The sequence below is a fragment of the Hypanus sabinus genome, unplaced genomic scaffold (assembly GCF_030144855.1).
Source record: "Hypanus sabinus isolate sHypSab1 unplaced genomic scaffold, sHypSab1.hap1 scaffold_735, whole genome shotgun sequence".
NCBI lineage: Eukaryota > Metazoa > Chordata > Chondrichthyes > Myliobatiformes > Dasyatidae > Hypanus > Hypanus sabinus.
In genome coordinates, this window is record NW_026781586.1 from 40,001 (window position 1) to 64,975 (window position 24,975).

The 24,975-nt window shown below is 52.4% G+C and overlaps 1 protein-coding gene across 7 annotated transcripts in view; it reads left to right on the forward strand.

Moving 5' to 3' along the window:
• Positions 1 to 24,975, forward strand: part of LOC132390004 (chondroitin proteoglycan-2-like) — a 39,630-nt gene that overhangs the window by 3,934 nt on the left and 10,721 nt on the right. The window contains exons 2-7 of one of the 7 annotated variants that reach the window (XM_059962577.1): positions 1,245 to 1,325; positions 2,838 to 2,870; positions 3,825 to 3,854; positions 5,361 to 5,435; positions 13,475 to 13,525; positions 17,215 to 17,283. In XM_059962577.1, coding sequence (XP_059818560.1) covers positions 1,245 to 1,325; positions 2,838 to 2,870; positions 3,825 to 3,854; positions 5,361 to 5,435; positions 13,475 to 13,525; positions 17,215 to 17,283 — 339 coding nt within the window. The remainder of the gene's footprint in view (positions 1 to 1,244; positions 1,326 to 2,837; positions 2,871 to 3,824; positions 3,855 to 5,360; positions 5,436 to 13,474; positions 13,526 to 17,214; positions 17,284 to 24,975) is intronic. The other 6 variants (XM_059962581.1, XM_059962578.1, XM_059962579.1 and 3 more) reach the window with 6 other exon arrangements.

Genomic DNA, 24,975 nt, shown 5'->3' on the forward strand with positions numbered 1-24,975 from the left:
GTTTTTAACCCCTCAGTCTTTATCATGCCCAGTGTAAATGCCTCGTGTATGGAGCCGTTACCGTTTTTAACCCCTCAGTCTTTATCATGCCTCATGTAAATGCCTCGTGTATGGAGCCGATACCGTTTTTAACCCCTCAGTCTTTATCATGCCCAGTGTAAATGCCTCGTGTATGGAGCCGATACCGTTTTTAACCCCTCAGTCTTTATCATGCCTCATGTAAATGCCTCGTGTATGGAGCCGATACCGTTTTTAACCCCTCAGTCTTTATCATGCCCAGTGTAAATGCCTCATGTATGGAGCCGATACCGTTTTTAACCCCTCAGTCTTTATCATGCCCAGTGTAAATGCCTCATGTATGGAGCCGATACCGTTTTTAACCCCTCAGTCTTTATCATGCCCAGTGTAAATGCCTCGTGTATGGAGCCGATACCGTTTTTAACCCCTCAGTCTTTATCATGCCTCATGTAAATGCCTCGTGTATGGAGCCGATACCGTTTTTAACCCCTCAGTCTTTATCATGCCTCATGTAAATGCCTCGTGTATGGAGCCGATACCGTTTTTAACCCCTCAGTCTTTATCATGCCCAGTGTAAATGCCTCATGTATGGAGCCGATACCGTTTTTAACCCCTCAGTCTTTATCATGCCCAGTGTAAATGCCTCGTGTATGGAGCCGATACCGTTTTTAACCCCTCAGTCTTTATCATGCCTCATGTAAATGCCTCGTGTATGGAGCCGATACCGTTTTTAACCCCTCAGTCTTTATCATGCCTCATGTAAATGCCTCGTGTATGGAGCCGATACCGTTTTTAACCCCTCAGTCTTTATCATGCCCAGTGTAAATGCCTCGTGTATGGAGCCGATACCGTTTTTAACCCCTCAGTCTTTATCATGCCCAGTGTAAATGCCTCATGTATGGAGCCGATACCGTTTTTAACCCCTCAGTCTTTATCATGCCCAGTGTAAATGCCTCGTGTATGGAGCCGATACCGTTTTTAACCCCTCAGTCTTTATCATGCCCAGTGTAAATGCCTCGTGTATGGAGCCGATACCGTTTTTAACCCCTCAGTCTTTATCATGCCTCATGTAAATGCCTCGTGTATGGAGCCGATACCGTTTTTAACCCCTCAGTCTTTATCATGCCCAGTGTAAGGACCCAACACTGTTATTAACCCTTCAATATGTATCACACCTCATGTAAGGCCCGACACTGTTTTTAATCTCTCCATCTTTATCACGTCAGTGTCCCCGGTGCTTATTGAACGGATCAAGACCGAGAAGCCCGAGTTTCAGCTGAAGCGAAAAATTAACTTTGATTATGACGGTGGGTGCCCAATGATGCGTCAGTCCCTGACCCCTGACCCTGACACCCGCCCCACTCTCGTCTGGCGGTCTGAACCCTGGCTGAAGCTCGCCCCCTGCTGACCGGAGAGTCGATGCAGGCCACGCACAGGGAGCACGACCTGGATAGGCCCAGATAGAGTGGATGTGGAGAGGATATTTCCTATAGTGGGGGAGTCTAGGACCAGAGGAAACAGACAGAGTGGATGTGGAGAGGATGTTTCCTATCGTGGAGGAGTCTAGGACCAGAGGACACAGATAGACTGGATGTGGAGAGGATATTTCCTATAGTGGAGGAGTCTAGGACCAGAGGACACAGATAGAGTGGATGTGGAGAGGATGTTTCCTATAGTGGGGGAGTCTAGGACCAGAGGACACAGATAGAGTGGATGTGGAGAGGATGTTTCCTATAGTGGGGGAGTCTAGGACCAGAGGATACAGATAGAGTGGATGTGGAGAGGATGTTTCCTATCGTGGAGGAGTCTAGGACCAGAGGACACAGATAGAGTGGATGTGGAGAGGATATTTCCTATAGTGGAGGAGTCTAGGACCAGAGGACACAGATAGAGTGGATGTGGAGAGGATGTTTCCTATAGTGGGGGAGTCTAGGACCAGAGGACACAGATAGAGTGGATGTGGAGAGGATGTTTCCTACAGTGGGGGAGTCTAGGACCAGAGGACACAGATAGAGTGGATGTGGAGAGGATGTTTCCTACAGTGGGGGAGTCTAGGACCAGAGGACACAGATAGAGTGGACGTGGAGAGGATATTTCCTATAGTGGGGGAGTCTAGGACCAGAGGGCACAGATAGAGTGGATGTGGAGAGGATGTTTCCTATAGTGGAGGAGTCTAGGACCAGAGGACACAGATAGAGTGGATGTGGAGGGGATGTTTCCTATAGTGGGGGAGTCTAGGACCAGAGGACGCAGATAGAGTGGATGTGGAGAGGATGTTTCCTGTAGTGGGGGAGTTTAGGACCAGAGGACACAGATAGAGTGGACGTGGAGAGGATGTTTCCTATGTGGAGGAGTCTAGGACCAGAGGGCACAGCCTCAGAATAGAGGGACGTCCCTTTAGAACGGAGATGAGGAGGAATTTTTTCATCCAGAGGGAGGTGAATCTGTGGAATTCGTTGCCTCAGACGGCTGTGGAGGGCGAGTCATCGGGTGTATTTAAAGTGAAGGTTGATATGTTTTTGATTGGTCAGGGTATTCAAAGGTGACAGGGAGATGGCAGGAGACTTGGGGTTGAGAGGGATAGTAACTGAGCCAGGTTGGAATAGTGGACCAGACTCGATAGGCTGAATGGCCTTTTCCTGTCCCGTGTCTTATGGACTGCTGGTTTTCTAGGGCCAGGTCGGATTTTCGTGAGTGCAGTCTGATTTACGCCCCTCCCACCCCCCCCACCACCCGGGGTGCCTTCTTTCTGGGAGTTAGCCAGGCTGACAGCCTGAAGTAGGCCTTGTGTAACCTGCTGCTTTCCTCTGCACCCGCAGGGCCGATTCCTGCCGAAGAGAGCGATGAGCAGGGTAGGTAGTCAGAACCAAGTGCTGTAGCCCGGCTAGCCCTCCTCCTGCCCCGCCTGTGCTCCCCCCCCAACCAATGTCCAGAACCTCCTCCCAAAAGACCCAAATCCCCTCTTCATACTCCCTGAGAAATTTGCTTCATTAGTAACTGGAGCATTTGGTTGAAATGCGTCACTCGCATCGAATGGCCACCACAGTCCGAGAACGCGCCGGGGGCAATTGTTGTCAACGTTGCCCGCCCAAGCTTACCCACCCTGGCCCGTTCGATTTTGGGAGTGTGAGAGCGAGACGGAGCAGCCGTAAGTGGGTGTGTGTCTGTGTGTGTAAGTGGGTGTGTGTCTGTGTGTGTAAGTGTGCGTGGAGAGTCTAATTCTCCGGGTGTTCCGGTTTCCCCCCACAGTCCAAAGACGTACCAGTGGCTAGTTTAATCGGTCACTGTAAATTGTCCCGTGATTAGGCTCGGGCGAAATCGGGACTGCCCGAAGGGGGCAGAGTTCCAACCCTGAGATCCATCTTCCCACAGAAAGCAGCGGCAAGTGACCCGTTTAACGAAGAAACACCAACCTCCCCCCCCCCCATGTGGAAAAAAAAGCAAATTGCGCAAATGGCATTAAACAAAAGTGTAAAATACAGAATATAAAACCACCAAAGTCACCGGCAGTGTCTGGGCATTTCAGTCGCCCTCCGTTCAGCTCAACCTGGGGCTGCTGAGGGGTAATGTGCCCGGCCTCCTACACTCCCCCATACCCAACGTGCTCTGCTCCCCGCGCAATCTCCACGGGGAGATTGGGCAGGAACAGGCAGTCGTTGTAAAATGAACACTTCCCCCTCCCGTTCCCCCCGCCGTCTCTGTGGAATGGTTAGAGGGGCAATTGTAACGGGAACTCTGGGACCTTGTCGGGAGTGGACTGCCGCAAACTGACTGCCGTTTACTAACCTGCTCTTCTCCTGCACCAGGCACTGCGACCGACGCGCCGTGTTCCGAGGGTAGGTGCTCGCGGCTCACTGATCCACCGACCGGTCGGTGTTTGGAATGTGGGAGGAAACCGGAGAGCTCCCAGAGCAAAGTCACACGAGGTCACGGTGGGGGGGGGGGGGCGTCGGAGAACGTGCAGCCCCCTTCGGACAGCGGGGAGAGTCGAAAGCTCCTTTCTCCCCGCTCCCTGGCTGGGAGAGTGGGAATCCGGGCGCCCCCTTTTTGCTTTAACCTCTCTGCGACCCGCATCCCGGAGGGAGTCTTGTTAAAACCCAAGTTGGCCACCAGGATAGCTACCGGGCACTATTCCAGCCCAGGGGGGTCGGGGTTCAGAGTTCAACTCCTTTGCCAGGAGCTTGCACATTCTGCCCGCGGTCCGGGGACGTCCCGGTTGCTGGGTCAGCTGCTCTTTGTAAGGTGTCCCGGGATTAGGCCAGGGTCAAGTTGGGCCGCTGGGCAGCAACAGCTTGGAGGGCCAACTCCGTGTGGTGTCTCAATAAGGCAAACAAGTCAGTTGGTCAATCAGCTGTGCGGCAAGGGAGTTTTGGTCCGGTTTTGGGAGCAGAATTTCCCATCGGCGGAGGTCTGTCTCTCCCGCTTCCCCTCCAAACCAATCCTGAGGAGCCAGCACGTCGAATCATGGAGCACCACAGCACAGAGACAGGTCCTTTGGCCCATCTTGTCCGTGACGGCCCACTTGAAGTGCCCACTCCCATCGACCGGTGCCAGGACCTGAACCCCACCCCCCACCACCGTCCCGTCCCGTGTACCGACCCAAACCAGCTGAGAAGTCCAGCTGGGCCTGTACCACTTGCGCTGGGAGCTCCTTCCACACGCTCACCACCCTCCGAGCGAAGGAGCTCCCCCACCGTTCCCCTTCAACATTTCACCTTTCACCCTTAACCCATGACCTTCTAGTCCCCGTCTCGGCCAAGCTCACTGGGAAAAAAGCCCGCTTGCATTTGCCCCTAGCTATACCCCCTAGGTGGCGGGGTTGGAGATACCAAAGGAGGTGTGAGGCGCCCCTTCCCTCCGCTAGCCTGCAGGTCACCCTTGGGCGCGGTGTAGACCCCCGATCAGGGTCAGGTGAAACCGTGGGGGCAGGTGGTGGACGGTCGTACGAGCAGCCGGTGCAGATCACAAGTCCTGGTGATGTGACCACAGACGCCAGGCAGACAATCTCTGAGGAGTATTGATAATGGCTGGGGGTCACCCGTCTTGTAAAGACACTGCCCCAGAAGGAGGCAAATGGCAAACCACTGTAGGAACATTTGCCGAGAGCAATAATTGTGAAACGCCATAATTGCCTGCAACATGGCGCATAATGATGATGTCATAAGACACGGCACATAATGGTGACGATAACGTTGGCCCTCATGGACACTGTCATTCCGACACCAGTGGGCATCCCAGACACCGGCGCCCCGTCTCGTGTGTGGGAGCTTCGTAGCTCGCTGTTCAGGGACCGATTCAACGGATGGACTCCGTCCTTAACCTTTGTGTCCTCTCTCACGTAGGCTCCAGTTCGACTGACTCCGTCTGCGGGCTTCACTCGTCTGAGAGCCTCCCTGTTTCTGACGGCTCCGCCGGCGGTAGGTCCCCCAGCTGGTTCAGCGGAACGATCAGACCGCGTCACCGTGATGTCCTACCCCCCCCCACCCCACCCGACCTCCTCCAGGCTGCCGCACGGGGTCTGGCTGGTTCCACAGTCCTACCGCGAAGCCCCGCGATAAAATGAACCTCTGGGTGGTATATATGGTGACGTAGACGTACTTTAATAATAAAATTGCCGTGAACCCTTTTTAGGTGACGCGGTCTGATCGTCCCTTGACTTTGCCCTTAATTGATCAATAGAGTTTGGACACGCGATTTAAGGGACTCAGTCTTTCAAAGCACTTGGTTTTATTAGTCGAGGGATTAAGTTCAAAAGACAAGAAGTTATGTTGCAACTTTATAAAACTCTTGTCGGGCCACATCTGGAGTATTATGTATAGTTTGGTCACCCCACCAGAGGCTTTGGGGAGGGGGCAGAAGAGGTTTACCAGGATGCTGCCTGGTTTAGAGGGCGTGTGCTATCACAGCAGGCTGGGCAAACTTGGGTTGTTTTCTCTGGAGCGTCGGAGGCCAAGGAGAGACCTGATGGAGGTTTATGAGATTTTGAGAGGCGTGGACAGGGAGTATCTTTCCCAGGGTTGAGATGTCTAACACCAGAGGGCATGCTCTGAAGGTTCAAAGGGGATGTGAGGGGTGATTTTTTTTAAACTCAGACTGGTGGATGGCTGGAATGCGCTGCCTGGTGTGGTGGTGGAGGTAAATGCATTCGAGGCTTTTGAGAGATGTTTGGATAGGCACGTGGAGGGGGATGATGGACATGGTGACAGTAGGAGGGATTAGTGTTTGGGTGTTCCTGATTTGCTTTTTAGCTGGTACAGCAGAATAGTGTGGGCCGAATGGCCTGCTCCCGTGCTATACTCTCCTGTGTTCGATAACCCATGTGCCGAGTGAGGACGAGAGACACAAAGACCAAAGGCGAGCTGGAAATGGAACTCCTACGGTTGAGCGCCGAGTGCTCGGCCCCCGGGCCGTGAAGAACGGACTTCGCACGAAGGAATGTGGGAGGGAATAATGATCAGACTCCTAGCGGAACGGCGGCAGCTGACCATAATCCGGGGAATCGGGGCCCTAAAACTTGGTCGGGACCGCGACAGCCATGAAAGTTGTTGCTTTGCGGCAGCGGCACGTTGCCAGACGTAATAATTTTTTTTAAAACTCTAATTTACAATGAGGAGTTTATACACGGCATAAAGTTAAATTAAACCGGTAGAGCAAGAAGGGAGGGAAAATGTGGTGAGGTGGTGTTCATGGGTTCAATGTCCATTCGGAAATCGGATGGCAGAGGGGAAGAAGCTGTTCCTGAATCGTTGAGTGTGTGTCTTCAGGCTCCTGTACCTCCTCCCTGATGGCAGAGGGGAAGAAGCTGTTCCTGAATCGTTGAGTGTGTGTCTTCAGGCTCCTGTACCTCCTCCCTGATGGCAGAGGGGCAGAAGCTGTTCCTGAATCGTTGAGTGTGTGTCTTCAGGCTCCTGTACCTCCTCCCTGATGGCAGAGGGGAAGAAGCTGTTCCTGAATCGTTGAGTGTGTGTCTTCAGGCTCCTGTACCTCCTCCCTGATGGCAGAGGGGAAGAAGCTGTTCCTGAATGGTTGAGTGTGTGTCTTCAGGCTCCTGTACCTCCTCCCTGATGGCAGAGGGGAAGAAGCTGTTCCTGAATCGCTGAGTGTGTGTCTTCAGGCTCCTGTACCCCCTCCCTGATGGCAGAGGGGAAGAAGCTGTTCCTGAATCACTGAGTGTGTGTCTTCAGGCTCCTGTACCCCCTCCCTGATGGCAGAGGGGAAGAAGCTGTTCCTGAATCGCTGAGTGTGTGTCTTCAGGCTCTTGTACCTCCTCCCTGATGGCAGAGGGGAAGAAGCTGTTCCTGAATCGTTGAGTGTGTGTCTTCAGGCTCCTGTACCTCCTCCCTGATGGCAGAGGGGAAGAAGCTGTTCCTGAATCGTTGAGTGTGTGTCTTCAGGCTCCTGTACCTCCTCCCTGATGGCAGAGGGGAAGAAGCTGTTCCTGAATCGTTGAGTGTGTGTCTTCAGGCTCCTGTACCTCCTCCCTGATGGCAGCAATGAGAAGAGGGCATGCCGTAGAAAACGGCGAGTGTCTTTGTTGACGTACCGAATCTCATCGAGCTCCTAATGAAATACAGCCTGTGTCTCATGCTTTTTTATCGCCGCATCGATGTGTTGGACTCTCAGGGATGTTGACGCCCGGGAACTTGAGCCAGATCGGTGCCCAGGACTTTGGGGGTCGGGAATGGACAGAGCCTCCCACTCTCAGCCCGGGAGGAACCGGCAGATCGGAGCCATTCAGACCAGGAGACCCAGTCGGCCCAGGTGCGACCCGCTGAAAGCCAGACACGGCTGAAGCAGCAGTCCCGGACTAAACTCGGAAGGATGAAGGACGCTCGACAGCCACACCGCCTCTTACAAGGGGAAACCCCCCCCCCACCAAGTGACATGCTGGGCGGCCCCAGGAGCTTCGCTTCCAGACGAGCCCAACGCCTTTTCACGCCGGCCTTGACCGTCCGAACCGGAGAGGAGCCTTTACCAACTCCCCGCCCCCCCCACCACAGCGAGCCGACGTGGGGGCGACCTTCGGGCGGGTGAACCTTCAGAAAGCGGGGTGCCTGGCTGCTCGGTCGAGTGAGAGGGTGTCGCTGCTGCGGTAGGTGGCTTCCTCAGACAGCCCCAGTGCGAGGTTAAAGACACCGGTGAGCCCTCCAGCCGGTGGGTCAGCCCGGTTCTTACGCTCTCAGCCAGGCGGAAGGAGGTACAGGAGCCTCAGGACCCACACCACCAGGTTCAGGAACAGTTATTACCCCTCAACCATCAGGAAGGAGGCACAGTAGCCTCAGGACCTACACGACCAGGTTCAGGAACAGTTATTACCCCAGAACCATCAGGAAGGAGGTACAAGAGCCTCTGGACCCACACCACCACGTTCAGGAACAGTTATTACCCCTCAACCATCAGGAAGGAGGTACAGGAGCCTCAGAACTCACACCACAAGGCTCAGAAACAGTTATTACCCCCTCAACCATCAGGAAGGAGGTACAGGAGCCTCAGGACCCACACCACCAGGTTCAGGAACAGTTATTACCCCTCAACCATCAGGAAGGGGGGTACAGGAGCCTCAGGTCCCATACCACCAGGTTCAGGAACAGTTATTACCCCTCAACCATCAGGGAAGAGGCACAGGAGACTCAGGACCCACACCACCAAGTTCAGGAACAGTTATTACCCCTCAACCATCAGGAAGGGGGGTACAGGAGCCTCAGGTCCCATACCACCAGGTTCAGGAACAGTTATTACCCCTCAACCATCAGGGAAGAGGCACAGGAGACTCAGGACCCACACCACCAGATTCAGGAACAGTTATTACCCATCAACCATCAGGAAGGAGGTACAGGAGCCTCATGACCCACACCACCAAGTTCAGGAACAGTTATTACCCCCTCAACCATCAGGAAGGAGGTACAGGAGCCTCAGGACTCACACCACCAGGTTCAGGAACAGTTATCACCCCTCAACCATCAGGAAGGAGGTACAGGAGCCTCAAGACCCGCACCACCAGGTTCAGGAACAGTTATTACCCCTCAACCATCAGGAAGGAGGTACAGGAGCCACAGGCCCCACACCACCAAGTTCAGGAACAGTTATCACCCCTCAACCATCAGGAAGGAGGTACAGGAGCCTCAGGACCCACACCACCAAGTTCAGTAACGGTTATTACCGCTCAACCATCAGGAAGGAGGTACAGGAGCCTCATGACCCACACCACCAAGTTCAGGAACAGTTATTACCCCCTCAACCATCAGGAAGGAGGTACAGGAGCCTCAGGACTCACACCACCAGGTTCAGGAACAGTTATTACCCCTCAACCATCAGGAAGGGCGGTACAGGAGCCTCAGGTCCCATACCACCAGGTTCAGGAACAGTTATTACCCCTCAACCATCAGGGAAGAGGCACAGGAGACTCAGGACCCACACCACCAGATTCAGGAACAGTTATTACCCATCAACCATCAGGAAGGAGGTACAGGAGCCTCATGACCCACACCACCAAGTTCAGGAACAGTTATTACCCCCTCAACCATCAGGAAGGAGGTACAGGAGCCTCATGACCCACACCACCAAGTTCAGGAACAGTTATTACCCCCTCAACCATCAGGAAGGAGGTACAGGAGCCTCAGGACTCACACCACCAGGTTCAGGAACAGTTATCACCCCTCAACCATCAGGAAGGAGGTACAGGAGCCTCAGGACCCACACCACCAGGTTCTGGAACAGTTATTACCCCTCAACCATCAGGAAGGAGGTACAGGAGCCTCAGGACTCACACCACCAACTTCAGTAACAGTTATTACCCCTCAACCATCAGGAAGGAGGGACAGGAGCCTCAGGACCCACACCACCAGGTTCAGGAACATTTATTACCCCTCAACCATCAGGAAGGAGGTACAGGCGCCTCAGGACCCACACCACCAGGTTCAGGGACAGTTATTACCCCTCAACCATCAGGAAGGAGGTACAGGAGCCTCAGGACTCACACCACCAACGTCAGTAACAGTTATTACCCCTCAACCATCAGGAAGGAGGCACAGGAGCCTCAGGACCCACACCACCAGGTTCAGGAACATTTATTACCCCTCAACCATCAGGAAGGAGGCACAGGAGCCTCAGGACCCACACCACCAGGTTCAGGAACAGTTATTACCCCTCAACCATCAGGAAGGAGGTACAGGAGCCTCAGGACTCACACCACTAACTTCAGTAATGGTTATTACGCCCTCAATCATCAGGAAGGAGGTACAGGAGCCTCAGGACCCACACCACCAGGTTCAGGAACAGTTATTACCCCTCAACCATCAGGAAGGAGGTACAGGAGCCTCAGGACTCACACCACCAGGTTCAGGAACAGTTATCACCCCTCAACCATCAGGAAGGAGGTACAGGAGCCTCAGGACCCACACCACCAGGTTCTGGAACAGTTATTACCCCTCAACCATCAGGAAGGAGGTACAGGAGCCTCAGGACTCACACCACCAACTTCAGTAACAGTTATTACCCCTCAACCATCAGGAAGGAGGGACAGGAGCCTCAGGACCCACACCACCAGGTTCAGGAACATTTATTACCCCTCAACCATCAGGAAGGAGGTACAGGCGCCTCAGGACCCACACCACCAGGTTCAGGGACAGTTATTACCCCTCAACCATCAGGAAGGAGGTACAGGAGCCTCAGGACTCACACCACCAACGTCAGTAACAGTTATTACCCCTCAACCATCAGGAAGGAGGCACAGGAGCCTCAGGACCCACACCACCAGGTTCAGGAACATTTATTACCCCTCAACCATCAGGAAGGAGGCACAGGAGCCTCAGGACCCACACCACCAAGTTCAGTAACGGTTATTACCCCTCAACCATCAGGAAGGAGGTACAGGAGCCTCAGGACCCACACCACCAGGTTCAGGAACAGTTATTACCCCTCAACCATCAGGAAGGAGGTACAGGAGCCTCAGGACTCACACCACTAACTTCAGTAATGGTTATTACGCCCTCAATCATCAGGAAGGAGGTACAGGAGCCTCAGGACCCACACCACCAGGTTCAGGAACAGTTATTACCCCTCAACCATCAGGAAGGAGGTACAGGAGCCTCAGGATCCACACCACCAGGTTCAGGAACAGTTATTACCCCTCACCCATCAGGAAGGAGGTACAGGAGCCTCAGGTCCCACACCACAAGGTTCAGGAACAGTTATTACCACCTCAACCATCAGGAAGGAGGTACAGGAGCCTCAGGTCCCACACCACCAGGTTCAGGAACAGTTATTACCCCTCAACCATCAGGAAGGAGGTACAGGAGCCTCAGGTCAAACACCACCAGGTTCAGGAACAGTTATTACCCCTCACCCATCAGGAAGGAGGTACAGGAGCCTCAGGTCCCACACCACAAGGTTCAGGAACAGTTATTACCACCTCAACCATCAGGAAGGAGGTACAGGAGCCTCAGGTCCCACACCACCAGGTTCAGGAACAGTTATTACCCCTCAACCATCAGGAAGGAGGTACAGGAGCCTCAGGACTCATACCACCAGGTTCAGGAACAGTTATTACCCCTCACCCATCAGGAAGGAGGTACAGGTGCCTCAGGACCCACACCACCAGGTTCAGGAACAGTTATTACCCCTCACCCATCAGGAAGGAGGTACAGGAGCCTCAGGATCCACACCACCAGGTTCAGGAACAGTTATTACCCCTCACCCATCAGGAAGGAGGTACAGGAGCCTCAGGTCCCACACCACAAGGTTCAGGAACAGTTATTACCACCTCAACCATCAGGAAGGAGGTACAGGAGCCTCAGGTCCCACACCACCAGGTTCAGGAACAGTTATTACCCCTCAACCATCAGGAAGGAGGTACAGGAGCCTCAGGTCAAACACCACCAGGTTCAGGAACAGTTATTACCCCTCACCCATCAGGAAGGAGGTACAGGAGCCTCAGGTCCCACACCACAAGGTTCAGGAACAGTTATTACCACCTCAACCATCAGGAAGGAGGTACAGGAGCCTCAGGACCCACACCACCAGGTTCAGGAACAGTTATTACCCCTCAACCATCAGGAAGGAGGTACAGGAGCCTCAGGACCCACACCACCAGGCTCAGGAACAGTTATTACCCCTCACCCATCAGGAAGGAGGTACAGGAGCCTCAGGACCCACACCACCAGGTTCAGGAACAGTTATTACCCCTCACCCATCAGGAAGGAGGTACAGGAGCCTCAGGATCCACACCACCAGGTTCAGGAACAGTTATTACCCCTCACCCATCAGGAAGGAGGTACAGGAGCCTCAGGTCCCACAGCACAAGGTTCAGGAACAGTTATTACCACCTCAACCATCAGGAAGGAGGTACAGGAGCCTCAGGTCCCACACCACCAGGTTCAGGAACAGTTATTACCCCACAACCATCAGGAAGGAGGTACAGGAGCCTCAGGTCCCACACCACCAGGTTCAGGAACAGTTATTACCCCTCAACCATCAGGAAGGAGGTACAGGAGCCTCAGGACCCACACCACCAGGTTCAGGAACAGTTATTACCCCACAACCATCAGGAAGGAGGTACAGGAGCCTCAGGACCCACACCACCAGGTTCAGGAACAGTTATTACCCCCTCAACCATCAGTCTCCTGAACCAGAGGGGATAACGTCACTCACACCAACTCTGAACTGTTCCCACAATCTATGGACTCTTCATCTCATGTTCTCAATATTTATTGCTTAATTATTTATTATTATTATTATTATTTTGCCTGTGTATGAGTGTGTTGCTCTGGATTTCCTGCATCTGCAGAATCTCTTGTGTGTCTTATTGAGGTGGCCACTCAGCTGAAATATTGATTTCATCAGGGTTAGGATGAGGTTGGCAACTTTATAAAACTCCAGTCAGGCCACGTCTGCAGTATTGCCCCCTTTCAGGACTGTTCTGGTTGCCCCCTTTATAGGAAGGACGTTGGGGCCTTGGAGAGGGGGGCAGGAGAGGTTTACCAGGACTCTGCCTGGTTTAGAGGACATGTGTTATCACGGAGGCTGGACAAACTTGGGCTGTTTTCTCTGGAGCGGCGGAGGCCGAGGGGAGACGTGACGGAGGTTTTCAAGATGATGAGAGGCTTCGATAGAGTGGACAGGGATTATCGGTTTCCCAGGGTTGAAATACCTTAACACCAGAGGGCCTGCATTGAAGGTGAGAGGTGGGTAGGCTCAAGGGGGATGTGAGGGGTGAGTGATGGATGCCCGGCGTGGTAGAGGCAAATACGTTCGAGGCTTTTGAGAGACATTTGGATCGGTACATGGACATGAGGGAGATGGAGGGATACGGACATGGTGTAGGGAGGAGGGATCAATGTTTGGGTATTTTCGATTTGCTGTTTAGCCGGTCCAGCACAACACTGTGGGCCGAATGGCCCACTCCTGTGCTCTATCAGCTCAGTTCAAATGATTAATCTCCTGCTTTAAACCACAACAGGACCCACAGTGGCCGATGTCATCAAGACTGAAGAAGACCTCGAGTGTGAGGGTAGGTTCCTAGTGTAGTCGGTGTAGTGACTCCTGAGCTGCTCCTTCCACCCTCCCCCTTTCCTTTCCAGACCCGGCGAAGGGTCTCGGCCCGAGACGCCGACCGTTTGTTCCCCTCCACAGATGCCGCCCGACCCGCTGAGCCCCTCCGGCATTTTGCGAGTGTTGAAGTTTTCCAGCCTCTGCAGAATCTCCCGTGTTTAACACCGTCATCATCACGTGCCGTGTCCTGTGACGTCATCATTACGCGCCAAGTCGTTCGACACGGGCGATCTCGGCCTTTGACCATGATTGTTCTTGGCAAATTTTTTTCAACAGAGGGGGTTTGCCATTTGCCTTCTTCTGGGGCAGTGTCTTTACAAGACGGGTGACCCCCCCCCCCCCCCCCGGCCATTATCAATACTCTTCAGAGATTGTCTGCCTGGCGTCAGTGGTCACATCACCAGGACTTGTGATCTGCACCGGCTGCTCGTACGACCGTCCACCACCTGCCCCCACGGTTTCACCTGATCTGGGTGCCACCCCTCGCCCAAGGGTGACCTGCAGGCTAGCGGAGGGAAGGAGCGCCTCACACCTCCCTCGGTAGAGACCTATCTCCACCCCTGCCTCGTACGTCAAATCTTCATCGATAAACCTCCCCAGCTGCGGTGGAAGATTTGGCGGTGTGCTCCATGCCCAGGAGCTGCGGTTCGCAGCTCGGCCCCTGTAAACTTGCCGTGCTCCGTGTTGGATTCAGGCCCGGCCTTCAGGATGGACGTGTTTGGTCTCCTCTGGGCCCACGGGAAAAGACGGGGGGGGGGGGGGGGGGGAAACGAGTCATTTGCGATAATGGCCGCACACCGGCACCAACGGTAGTGACTCCCCTCGCCAACTTGCGAACCCTAACCAAACACATTTGGAGTGTGGGAGGAAAACGCAGCGGGGGGGGGGGGGATTCCACGCAGTCACGGGGAGAACGTACAGACCCCTTGCGGGCAGTGATGGGAATCGAACCAACGATCTCTGGTGCCGCGAACCGCTGCGGGGGCTCAGGTTGGAGTCATTTCGCCCGGCAGGGTACAATCGCGAGGCACACGCGCTCCCTTCTTCCCCCCAACCCACTCCAACCCTGCGTTTGGCAACTTGGCGAGACGCCGCCCGCGTCGCAGTCCCGAGAAAGCTAGCTGCTCTGATCCCAGAACCGACGGGCGGTGTGCGTGGTCCAATCGGGATTCCAGAGCCTCCAAACGGCTCAGAAAGTAATACGTTCTGGCGCCTTCCCCGTTCCTTTCCAGTTCAGTCAACACGAAACATCGGCAGCTTATTCCTCTCCCTGGATGCTGTCTGACCTGCTGAGTTCCTCCAGCATCGTGTGTGTGTGAGTGTCTGTGTGTGTGTGTGTGTCTGTATGTCTGTGTGTGTGTGTGTGTGTCTGTGTCTGTGTGTGTCTGTGTCTGTGTTTGTGTGTGTCTGTGTTTGTGTGAGTGTCTGTGTGTGTGTGCGCGTCTGTCTGTGTCTGTGAGTGTCTCTGTGTGTGTGAGTGTCTGTGTCTGTGTGTGTGTCTGTGTGTGTGCGCGTGTGTGTGTGTATGTGTCTGTGTGTGTGTGTCTCTGTGTGAGTGTGTGTGTGTCTGTGTGTGTGTGTGTGTGTGTGCATGTGTGTGTGTGTGTGCGTGCGTGTGTGTGTTAGTCTGTGCGTGTGTGTGTGTGTGTTGTGTCTGTGCGTGTGTGTGTGTGTTGTGTCTGTGTGTGAGTGTGCGTGTGTGTTGCTCTGGATTTCCAGCACCCGCAAAATCCCTTGAGTTTCTGCTCCGCAGGCTCTGTTGTTTTCCAAAGTGCACGCGGCTGTTCTTGCTAAACCCTCGCCTGGAGTCACAATCAGCAGTGCGTTCGACGGAGTGCAGGTGTCACTTTTTTTTAAATTAACTTTTTACCGACTTTTCTTGAGCAACACAACTTGATCAGTTGATCACAACTCGGTCTTCAAGGTTAAAAACCAGATTATAAAGACTGAAGGAGCTCACAGTAGAAATGCCATTTGGCCGATCGGGTCTTCTACTCCATGGCTGATTCATTATCCCTCTCTGTCCCGTTCTCCTGTCTTCCCTCGAAACCTTTGGCACCCCGACTAATCAAGAACCTATCAGCCTCTGCTTTCAATGCACCCAGTGACTCGGCCTCCACAGCCGTCTGTGACAATGAATTCCACGAGGATTCATCACCCTCTGTCTAATTCCTCCTCATCTCTATTCTGAAGCTGAAGTCCTAGACTCCCCCACTATAGGAAACATCCTCTCCACGTCCGCTCTATCTGTGTCCTCTGGTCCTAGACTCCCCCACTGCAGGAATCATCCTCTCCACATCCACTCTATCTGTGTCCTCTGGTCCTAGACTCCCCCACTATGGGAAACATCCTCTCCACATCGACTATCTGTGTCCTCTGGTCCTAGACTCCCCGACTATAGGAAACATCCTCTGCACATCCACTCTATCTGTGCCCTCTGGTCCTAGACTTCCCCACTATAGGAAACAACCTCTCCACATCCACTCTGTCTGTGTCCTCTGGTCCTAGACTCCCCCACTATAGGAAACATCCTCTCCACATCCACTCTATCTGTGCCCTCTGGTCCTAGACTCCCCCACTATAGGAAACATCCTCTGCACATCCACTCTATCTGTGTCCTCTGGTCCTAGACTCCCCCACTATAGGAAACACCCTCTCCACATCCACTCTATCTGTGTCCTCTGGTCCTAGACTCCCCCACTATAGGAAACATCCTCTCCACGTCCACTTGATCTAGGCCTCTCTGCACAGGTTTGAGTCCTGCTCTGAGGGTTAGGTTTACCTCAGATGTTACTCTGAAAAGATTTTATTTTATCTATCAATCCCTCCATCTTCTTATCTACCTGTCTCTGTCTATCTGTCGGTCTTTCTATCTGTCTAGCCATCTATCAATCTATATATCTGTCTTTATTTCTATCCGTCTGTCTATCCATTTATTTATCTATCTGCCTATCTATTTGCCTATCTGTCTATTCATCTATCCGTCTATCTATCTCTCTGTCTATCTAAGTGTCTATCTGTCTGTCTGTCTGTCTATATCTCTAAGTGTCTATGTGTCTGTCTGTCTGTCTATATCTCTAAGTGTCTATCTGTCTGTCTGTCTGTCTATATCTCTAAGTGTCTATCTGTTTGTCTGTCTGTCTATATCTCTATGTGTCTATCCGTTTGTCTGTCGGTTTAGAGATACCGTGTTGAACGGGCCCTTCTGGCCCCTCGACCCAGCGACACCCCGGTTTTAACCCCAGCCACATCACGGGACAATTTACAACGAGCGATTAGCCGACTGACCGGCACGTTGTCGGACCGCGGGGGCAGACCGTCGCGGCCGGCAGGAACGCAGGTGGTGGCGGGGGTGGGGGGGAGGACGCACAGACTCCAGACAGAGGGTCACCGGGAGGGAACACTGACCTCCGACCCCCTCCCCTCCCCACCCCAAGGGGACAGAGTCGCGCCCGCCGCCTCGGGCTCGGTATCGCTGGCGTCTGCAGGGTCTGTCCTGTGGACTCCGAGTGTAGGGGAGGGCTGGTTCTCCACAGCTCTGCTCCGGCGTGGGGGGTTCCTGCGGAATCCGAGTTTCAGAGGCCGAGAGGGCATGGTAGGGTGGAAGGCTTCGCGGGCTGACTGACTGTCCTTCTTTCCTTTACTCAGATTCGCTCACCTCAACCTCGTCTGATTCTGTCTGCTTGCTTCCATCACTTTCATCTGAGCTACGTCTTGGTAGGTCTCGAGATGGCAAAGCTTAGGTAGACTCCCTCCACTCCCTCCAGTCCCTCCACTCCTCCTGTTGTCCATGTTACATCTCTCACATAACCGGCTGCATCGCACCCTGCTTTGGGAACGGAGAATCCTGCAAAAAGCGGCCCTCCCCACCACAGAGCACATTGACAGGAGACACTGTGGCGGGAAAGCACCATCCATCGTCAGCGACGCCCCCACCCAGGCCATGCTCTCTTCTCGCTGCTGCCATCAGGAAGGGGGTACAGGAGCCTCAGGACCCACACCACAAGGCTCAGAAACAGTTATTACCCCCTCAACCATCAGGAAGGAGGTACAGGAGCCTCAGGACCCACACCACCAGGTTCAAGAACAGTTATTACTCCTCAACCATCAGGAAGGAGGTACAGGAGCCTCAGGACCCACACCACCAGGTTCAGGAACAGTTATTACCCCTCAACCATCAGGAAGGAGGTACAGGAGCCTCAGGACCCACACCACCAGGTTCAGGAACAGTTTCTGTTCCTCCTTCCTGATGGTTGAGGGGTAATAACTGTTCCTGAACCCAATGGTGTGGGACCTGAGGCTCCTGTACCTCCTTCCTGATGGTTGAGGGGTAATAACTGTCCCTGAACCTGGTGGTGTGGGTCTTGGGGCTCCTGAACCTCTCTTCTGATGGCAGCAGCGAGGAGAGAGCGTGGCTGGATGATGAGGACGATGGATGGTACTCTCCTGAGGGAGCGGCTCCCTTCGGCTGCGCTCTCTGGCAGGGAGGGGTGGGCCGCTGTTCCCTTTCTCTCCAGAAGCGTGGACGAAGTGGGAAATGAAGGTTACACAGACAGCAGGGATACAATACAGCATCTGCCACCCACCGCCAAGTGGAACTAACCTACCTGGGCAGCTGGGTTAGCAGAAAATAGTTGGGCCGAATGGCCCATTTCCAGGGTCTACGGCTCCATTAAACACAGAAGCGTACAGCTCAGGAACAGGCCATTCGGCCCACAATGTTGTGCTGGCCCAGCTAAAAATCAAATCAAAGACACCCAAACACTGATCCCTCCTCCCTGCATCATGTCCACATCCCTCCATCTCCCTCACATCCGTGTGCCAATCCAAACGTCTCATAAAAGCCTCGAATGTGTTTGCCCCCACCAGGCATCCTCCACTCTCTGAGTTTTAAAAAAAAACTTACCCCTCACATCCCCCTTGCATCTACCCACTCTCACCTTCAATACAAGCCCTCTGGTATTGGACGTTTCAACCCTGGGAAACAGATTCTCCCTGTCCACTCTATCTACACCTCTCATAATCTTATAAACCTCCATCAGATCTCCCCTCTCCCTCCGCCGCTCCAGAGGAAACAACACAAGTTTGTCCAGCCTCCTGTGATAGCACACGCCCTCTCGACCTCTTCTGCACCCTCTCCAAAGCCTCAACATCCTTCCTCTAGAGGGGCGACCGGAACGGTACGCAACACTCAGATGTGGCCTAACCAGAGTTCTATAAAATTACAATATAGCCTTTTGAACTCAATCCCTGGACTAATAAAAGCAATCATTCCGTAAGCCTTATCACCGCCATAGCTGAAATACGTCCAAGAGTGTCTGCTGGAGAGAGGGTTGGGCAGAGAGTGACAGGTTCATCCCTCATGGACTGTCAACCCTACCTGCCTAAGGCATGAGCAGGTTCCTGGCTTGTTTCTGGGGCTGTCTCCGGCCCCCGAGAGCAAGGGGAAGAAACGGTTAAAAAGGAGAACCCCAGGAAATCTGGCTTGCGTGACTCTGTAACTGGCCAATTAATTCTCAATTTGCCCTCCAGAATGTGAGAGGCAACCTGTCCCCTGCACTGCGGATATTGATGGAAATGGGTCGGGAAAACAATGGTACGTCCAGTTGATAGGGAGAGCAAACTGTTATCAGCCGACTTATACCAGTCATCGTGTGCGTACTGTTAATGTGTTACACCAGGAATTGTGTATATAGTGTTAGTGTGTTACACCAGTATTCATGTGCAGTGATGGTGTGTTCACACCAGTAATCATGTATATAGAGTTAGTGTGTACACCAGTAATAGTGTGTACAGTGTTAGTGTGCCACACCAGTAATCGTGTGTACAACAGTAATCATGTGTATAGTGTAAGTGTCTGATACCAGTAATAGTGTGTATAGTGTTAGTGTGTTACACCTGTAATCGTGTGTATAGTGTTAGTATACCAGTAATATTGTGTATAGTGTTTGTGTGTTATGCCATTATTAGCGTGTATAGTGTAAGTGTCTGTTACTAGTAATAGTGTGTGTCGTGTTAGTGTGTTATACTTGTAAATCATGAGTATATTGTTAGTGTGTTACACCAGTATTGGTATGTATAGTGTAAGTGTCTGATACCAGTAATCATGTGTATAGTATCAGTGTGTTACACCAGTAATCATTTGTAGTGATGGTGTGTTCACACCAGTAATGATGTATAGAGTTAGTGTGTTACACCAGTATTAGTGTGTTAGTATAAGTATCTGTCACCAGTAATAGTTAGTATATCTTAGTGTACACCAGTAAAAGTGTATGTAGTGTTAGTGTTAGTGGGTATAGTATAGTGTTAGAATCTGTCTCCCTATCTGCCCCCCGATGTCCCCGTTACTATGGGTGGTCTTTAAAAAACACCCAGTAGAGTTATTGACCCCTTCCTGTTCCTAATTTTCACCCACAGAGACTCCATAGACAATCCCTCCGTGACTTCCTCCTTTTCTGCAGCCGTGGCACTATCTCTGATCAACGGTGCCACACCCCCACCTCTTTTACCTCCCTCCCTGTCCTTTCTGAAACATCTAAAACCCGGCACTCGAACAGCTTCCACAGAAATCAACCCCGGACGAGCACCCCACAATGTAACCCCTTGGGTCGCCTCAGGCTCGCTCAGCTCGTTTCGTCTGGGGGGAGCAGCCTTCGGCCCCGCCAAACTGGGTAATCAGCTGGTGTGGATGCTGTGTGATGTCCCCGCCTCGCCCAAAAACAGACAGTACACCATATGCGATTAAATGAGTACAATTTATAAAGGTTACTATAACTAAGTGATTAATAATGATACAGTATATATGAAGAGATAAATAAAGAAAAGGCGCCAAACTTATCAAAGTCCAAACCACTTCGTGCACAGCCGTTGGAGCTCAATTACTGAAGTCTTCTGGCCACCATTCGATCCCCTCCGAACTCCTCGACTCGCAGCTCAGGACCCTCCGAGTGGTCAACCAAGCACATCTATCTTCGTCTCCTCTCCTCGGAGTACCTCCTGGCCTTGGACCCCCGCTTGGGGTCCGATCCTCGCCCAGCTTACAGCATTGCGTCCTCTCTCTCGACCCCCTTGCGCCGATCTCCCCAACAGCCCATCAACAACCGCTTACAGACTCAGAAGAAAGAACATTAATCCCCATTTGGTTTACAAAGGAATACAATTCTCCCAGCACTCTCTCGCAACAAAGAAACATTCCTGCTAGTTAACAAAACAAAGCCCTTTTGATTACATACACAGCAACAAAGGAAAAGAAGAACCCCCCCCCCCTTTTACGTCTAAAACCCGGCACTTGAAGTAACCATTCCTGTCCCAGAGCCATCGGAGTCTCTGTAATGGCCACAACATCACAGCTCCAAGTACTGATCCACTCTTAGCTCATCCGCTTTGTTCATGATGCTTCTTGCATTAAAACAGACACATCTCAAACCACTGGCCTGAGCGTGTCCCTTCTCTGTCACCTGCCTATCCTCCCTCTCGCACTGTCTCCAAGCTTTCTCTATTTGTGAGCCAACTGCCTCTTCCTCAGTCACTTCAGTTTGGTTCCCACACTCCAACAATTCTAGTTTAAACTCTCCCCAGTTCAGAAAGTTTGAAGTTAGTAACTCATCAGGGGGGTGATTGATAAGTCTGTGGCCTACGATAGAAAGAGATGGGTTATTAACTTCAAACTTTCTGCCTGATCACTCAAAGCGTTGAACTGCACGTGCCTGTAACGAGAGCTGTATAACTCATCTCCTTCTACAAACTTATCAATCATCCATCTGTGGACACTTTCTGGAGGTCCAAGATCCGTATGCTCCATGACCACTGGACTAAGTGTGTAAATTTAGGAGGGGACCATGTTGAAAAATAAATGTGCTAGGTTTTCTAAAATTGACTCCTTCTATCTTAGGCCACAAACTTATCAGTCACCCCTCCCCCCCAGTATTTGCATTAATGAGTGGGGGTACAGGAGGGCGTGCCTAATAAAGTGGCCGCTGAGCAGATCTTCCATGCTCTCCGCCTTAAAGCGAGGGACCATGTATGCGTCCTTGCATTTGATTGTCGTGTGTCGAAAGCACAGGGCCGGCGTGGCCCCCGGTTCCCCTGCGCCAGGCGCCGCCAATTTCAGAAACGGCATGGAAAAGCTCCGGGCGCTCGGCGAGAACAGGGGTAGCCTGTTGGACGTGTCCGTCCGTCGCGGGGCGTCGGATGGAGAAGGCAGACGGCAGCACTATGCCGCCGCGCCAGCGACCTGGGTCCGGTTCCCGCCGCGGGCCGCAAGGAGACCGTCGGTCCTCGGCGTGCCCGCGCCGGTTTCCCCCCGGCACACCGGTTACCTCCCGCGTTCCAAAGGCGTACCGGCTGGTCAGTTCATCGGTCGCAGGCGGTCTCGCTGGCCTGGCAGGGCTCGTCGACTGTGCTGGATCTCTGGTTAAGAGTTAGAGAACGGGCGAAGAAAAGGACCTTCCCCGGAGAAAGGAGAGGCTGGGAGAAATAAATGAGATTAAAGTTCTGCTCGACGTCAACACAGGCAGTGAAATGCTACCTTGGCCGAACGGAGGAGCATTCAGTAACAGACTGAGACAACTGCGCTGCTCCAAGAAGCGATATATGAGGTCACTCTTACCCTCGGCCATTAGGCTCCATAATGAGTCAACCTATCAAATTCTAAAGGGATTGGACAGGCTAGGTGCAGGAAGATTGTTTCCGATGTTGGGGAAGTCCAGAACGAGGGGTCACAGTTTAAGGATAAAGGGGGAGCCTTTTAGGACCGAGATGAGGAAAAACTTCTTCACACAGAGAGTGGTGAATCTGTGGAATTCTCTGCCACAGGAAACAGTTGAGGCCGGTTCATTGGCTATAATTAAGAGGAAGTTAGATGTGGCCCTTGTGGCTAAAGGGATCGGGGGTATGGAGAGAAAGCAGGTATAGGGTTCTGAGTTGGATGATCAGCCATGATCATACTGAATGGCGGTGCAGGCTCGAAGGGCCGAATGGTCTGCTCCTGCACCTATTTTCTATGTTTCCATGTTATGACCTTTCGCCGTGGGAGGTGATCTTGTCACCTTTGACTTGTAAATCTTGTACATCTTATTTTTAAGGTAACTTATTTTTTCATTCTTATTTCCCTTCTAATAATTGTACACCTGCGCACTTGCATTGCTACTGCGACACGGCAATTTTTTGAGGGGATCGGTAAAGTACCCGTCTGTTGCATCTGCCTACGGACTCACTTTCAAGGACTCTTCGTCTTGGGTTCTCAATACTTGTTGCTTCTTTATTGTTATTTGTCATTATTTCCTTCTTCTCGTATTTGTGCCGTTGGTCGTCTCCTGTGCTCTGGTTGAACGTCCAAGTTGGTGCAGTCTTTCATTGATTCTGTTAGGGTAAATATTTCAGTCCTGCCAAAGGGTCTGGGGGCAAAACGTCGACTCTTTTCCACAGATGCTGCCTGGCCTGCTGAGTTCCTCCAGCACTTTGTGTGTGTGTGTGTTGCTCGGATTTCCAGCTTCTGTAGGTTTTCTCGTCTTTGTGAATGGCTATTATTCCGCAGTGTTGGCGCGTGGCCGAGTGGTTAAGGTGTCGGTCTAGTGATCTGAAGGTCGCTGGTTCGAGCCTGAGCTGAGGCAGTGAGTTGTGTCCTTGAGCAAGGCACTAAACCACACATTGCTCTGCGACGACACCGGTGCCAAGCTGTATGGGTCCTAGTGCCCTTCCCTTGGCCAACATCAGTGGCGTGGAGAGGGGAGACTTGCAGCCTGGGCAACTGCCGGTCTTCCATATAAAAAAAACCCTGCCCAGGCCTGCGCCCTTGAAGCTTTCCATGGTCTATCGATACTAACAGAAGCCTACTACACGACTACGTTATTCTACGGGTTTGTTGAGTCGGCCCAGGCAAGTGTCGCCGAACTTCCGGTGCAAACATACCACGTCTACGGCTTACTGACCCTGACCTGTACGTCTTTGGAATGTGAGAGGAAGCCCGCTGATGTCGAGCCGGAAGTGGCCGGTGACCCCCGCAGACTTGCAGGTGGAGTGTCGCCTCACCTGGGAGGACGGCTTGGGGCCGAGGGAGCAGGCGAAGGGGCAGGTGTAGCACCTGTTTCCGCTTGAGGGAGGGAGATCAGTGGGGAAGGGACCATTTGACAAGGGGAACCAGTGATTGTCAAGTCACTTTTTAATTGTCATTTCGACCATAACTGCTATGTACAGTACACAGTAAAAACGAGACAATGATTTTCAGGGCCATGGTGTTAACAGAATTTAGACAAGGGAGATCCAGTGGATGTAGTGTACCTCGATTTTCAGAAGGCATTTGATAAGGTCCCACATAGGAGATTGGTGGGTAAATTCCCAGCTCAGGGCATCGGGGGGAAGACATTGACATGGATAGAAAACTGGTTGGCAGATAGAAAGCAAAGGGTAGCGGTGAATGGGTGTTTCTCGGAATGGCAGGTGGTGACTAGTGGGGTGCCACAGGGCTCGGTATTGGGACCACAGCTGTTTACGATTTACGTCAACGATTTAGCTGAAGGCATTGGGAATAACATCAGCAAGTTTGCTGATGATACTAAGCTGGGTGGCAGTGTGACATGTGATGAGGATGTTAGGAGAATTCAGGGTGACTTGGATAGGCTGGGTGAGTGGGCAGATACTTGGCGGATGGCATTTAATGTGAGTAAGAACTCTTTGGGAGTAAGAACAGGAAGGTAGATTATTATCTGAACGGTGTAGAGTTAAGTAAGGGAGAAATACAAAGAGATCTAGGAGTCCTTGTTCATCGGTCACTGAAGGTGAATGAGCAAGTGCAGCAGGCAGTGAAGAAGGCTAATGGAATGTTGGCCTTTATTACAAAGGGAATTGAGTACAAGAGCAAGGAAATCCTCTTGCATTTGTACAGAGCCCTGGTGAGACCACACCTGGAGTATTGTGTACAGTTTTGGTCTCCAGGGTTAAGGAAGGACATCCTGGCTGTAGAGGAAGTACAGCGTAGATTCACGAGGTTAATTCCTGGGATGTCTGGACTGTCTTACGCAGAGAGGTTAGAGAGACTGGGCTTGTACACGCTGGAATTAAGGAGATTGAGAGGGGATCTGATTGCAACATATAAGATTATTAAGGGATTGGACAAGATAGAGGCAGGAAATATGTTCCAGATGCTGGGAGAGTCCAGTATCAGAGGGCATGGTTTGAGAATAAGGGGTAGGTCATTTAGGACAGAGTTAAGGAAAAACTTCTTCTCCCAGATAGAGTGGATGTGGAGATGATGTTTCCTGTAGTGGGGGAGTCTAGGACCAGAGGACACAGATAGAGTGGATGTGGAGAGGATGTTTCCTATAGTGGGGGAGTCTAGGACCAGAGGACACAGATAGAGTGGACGTGGAGAGGATGTTTCCTATAGTGGGGGAGTCTAGGACCAGAGGACAC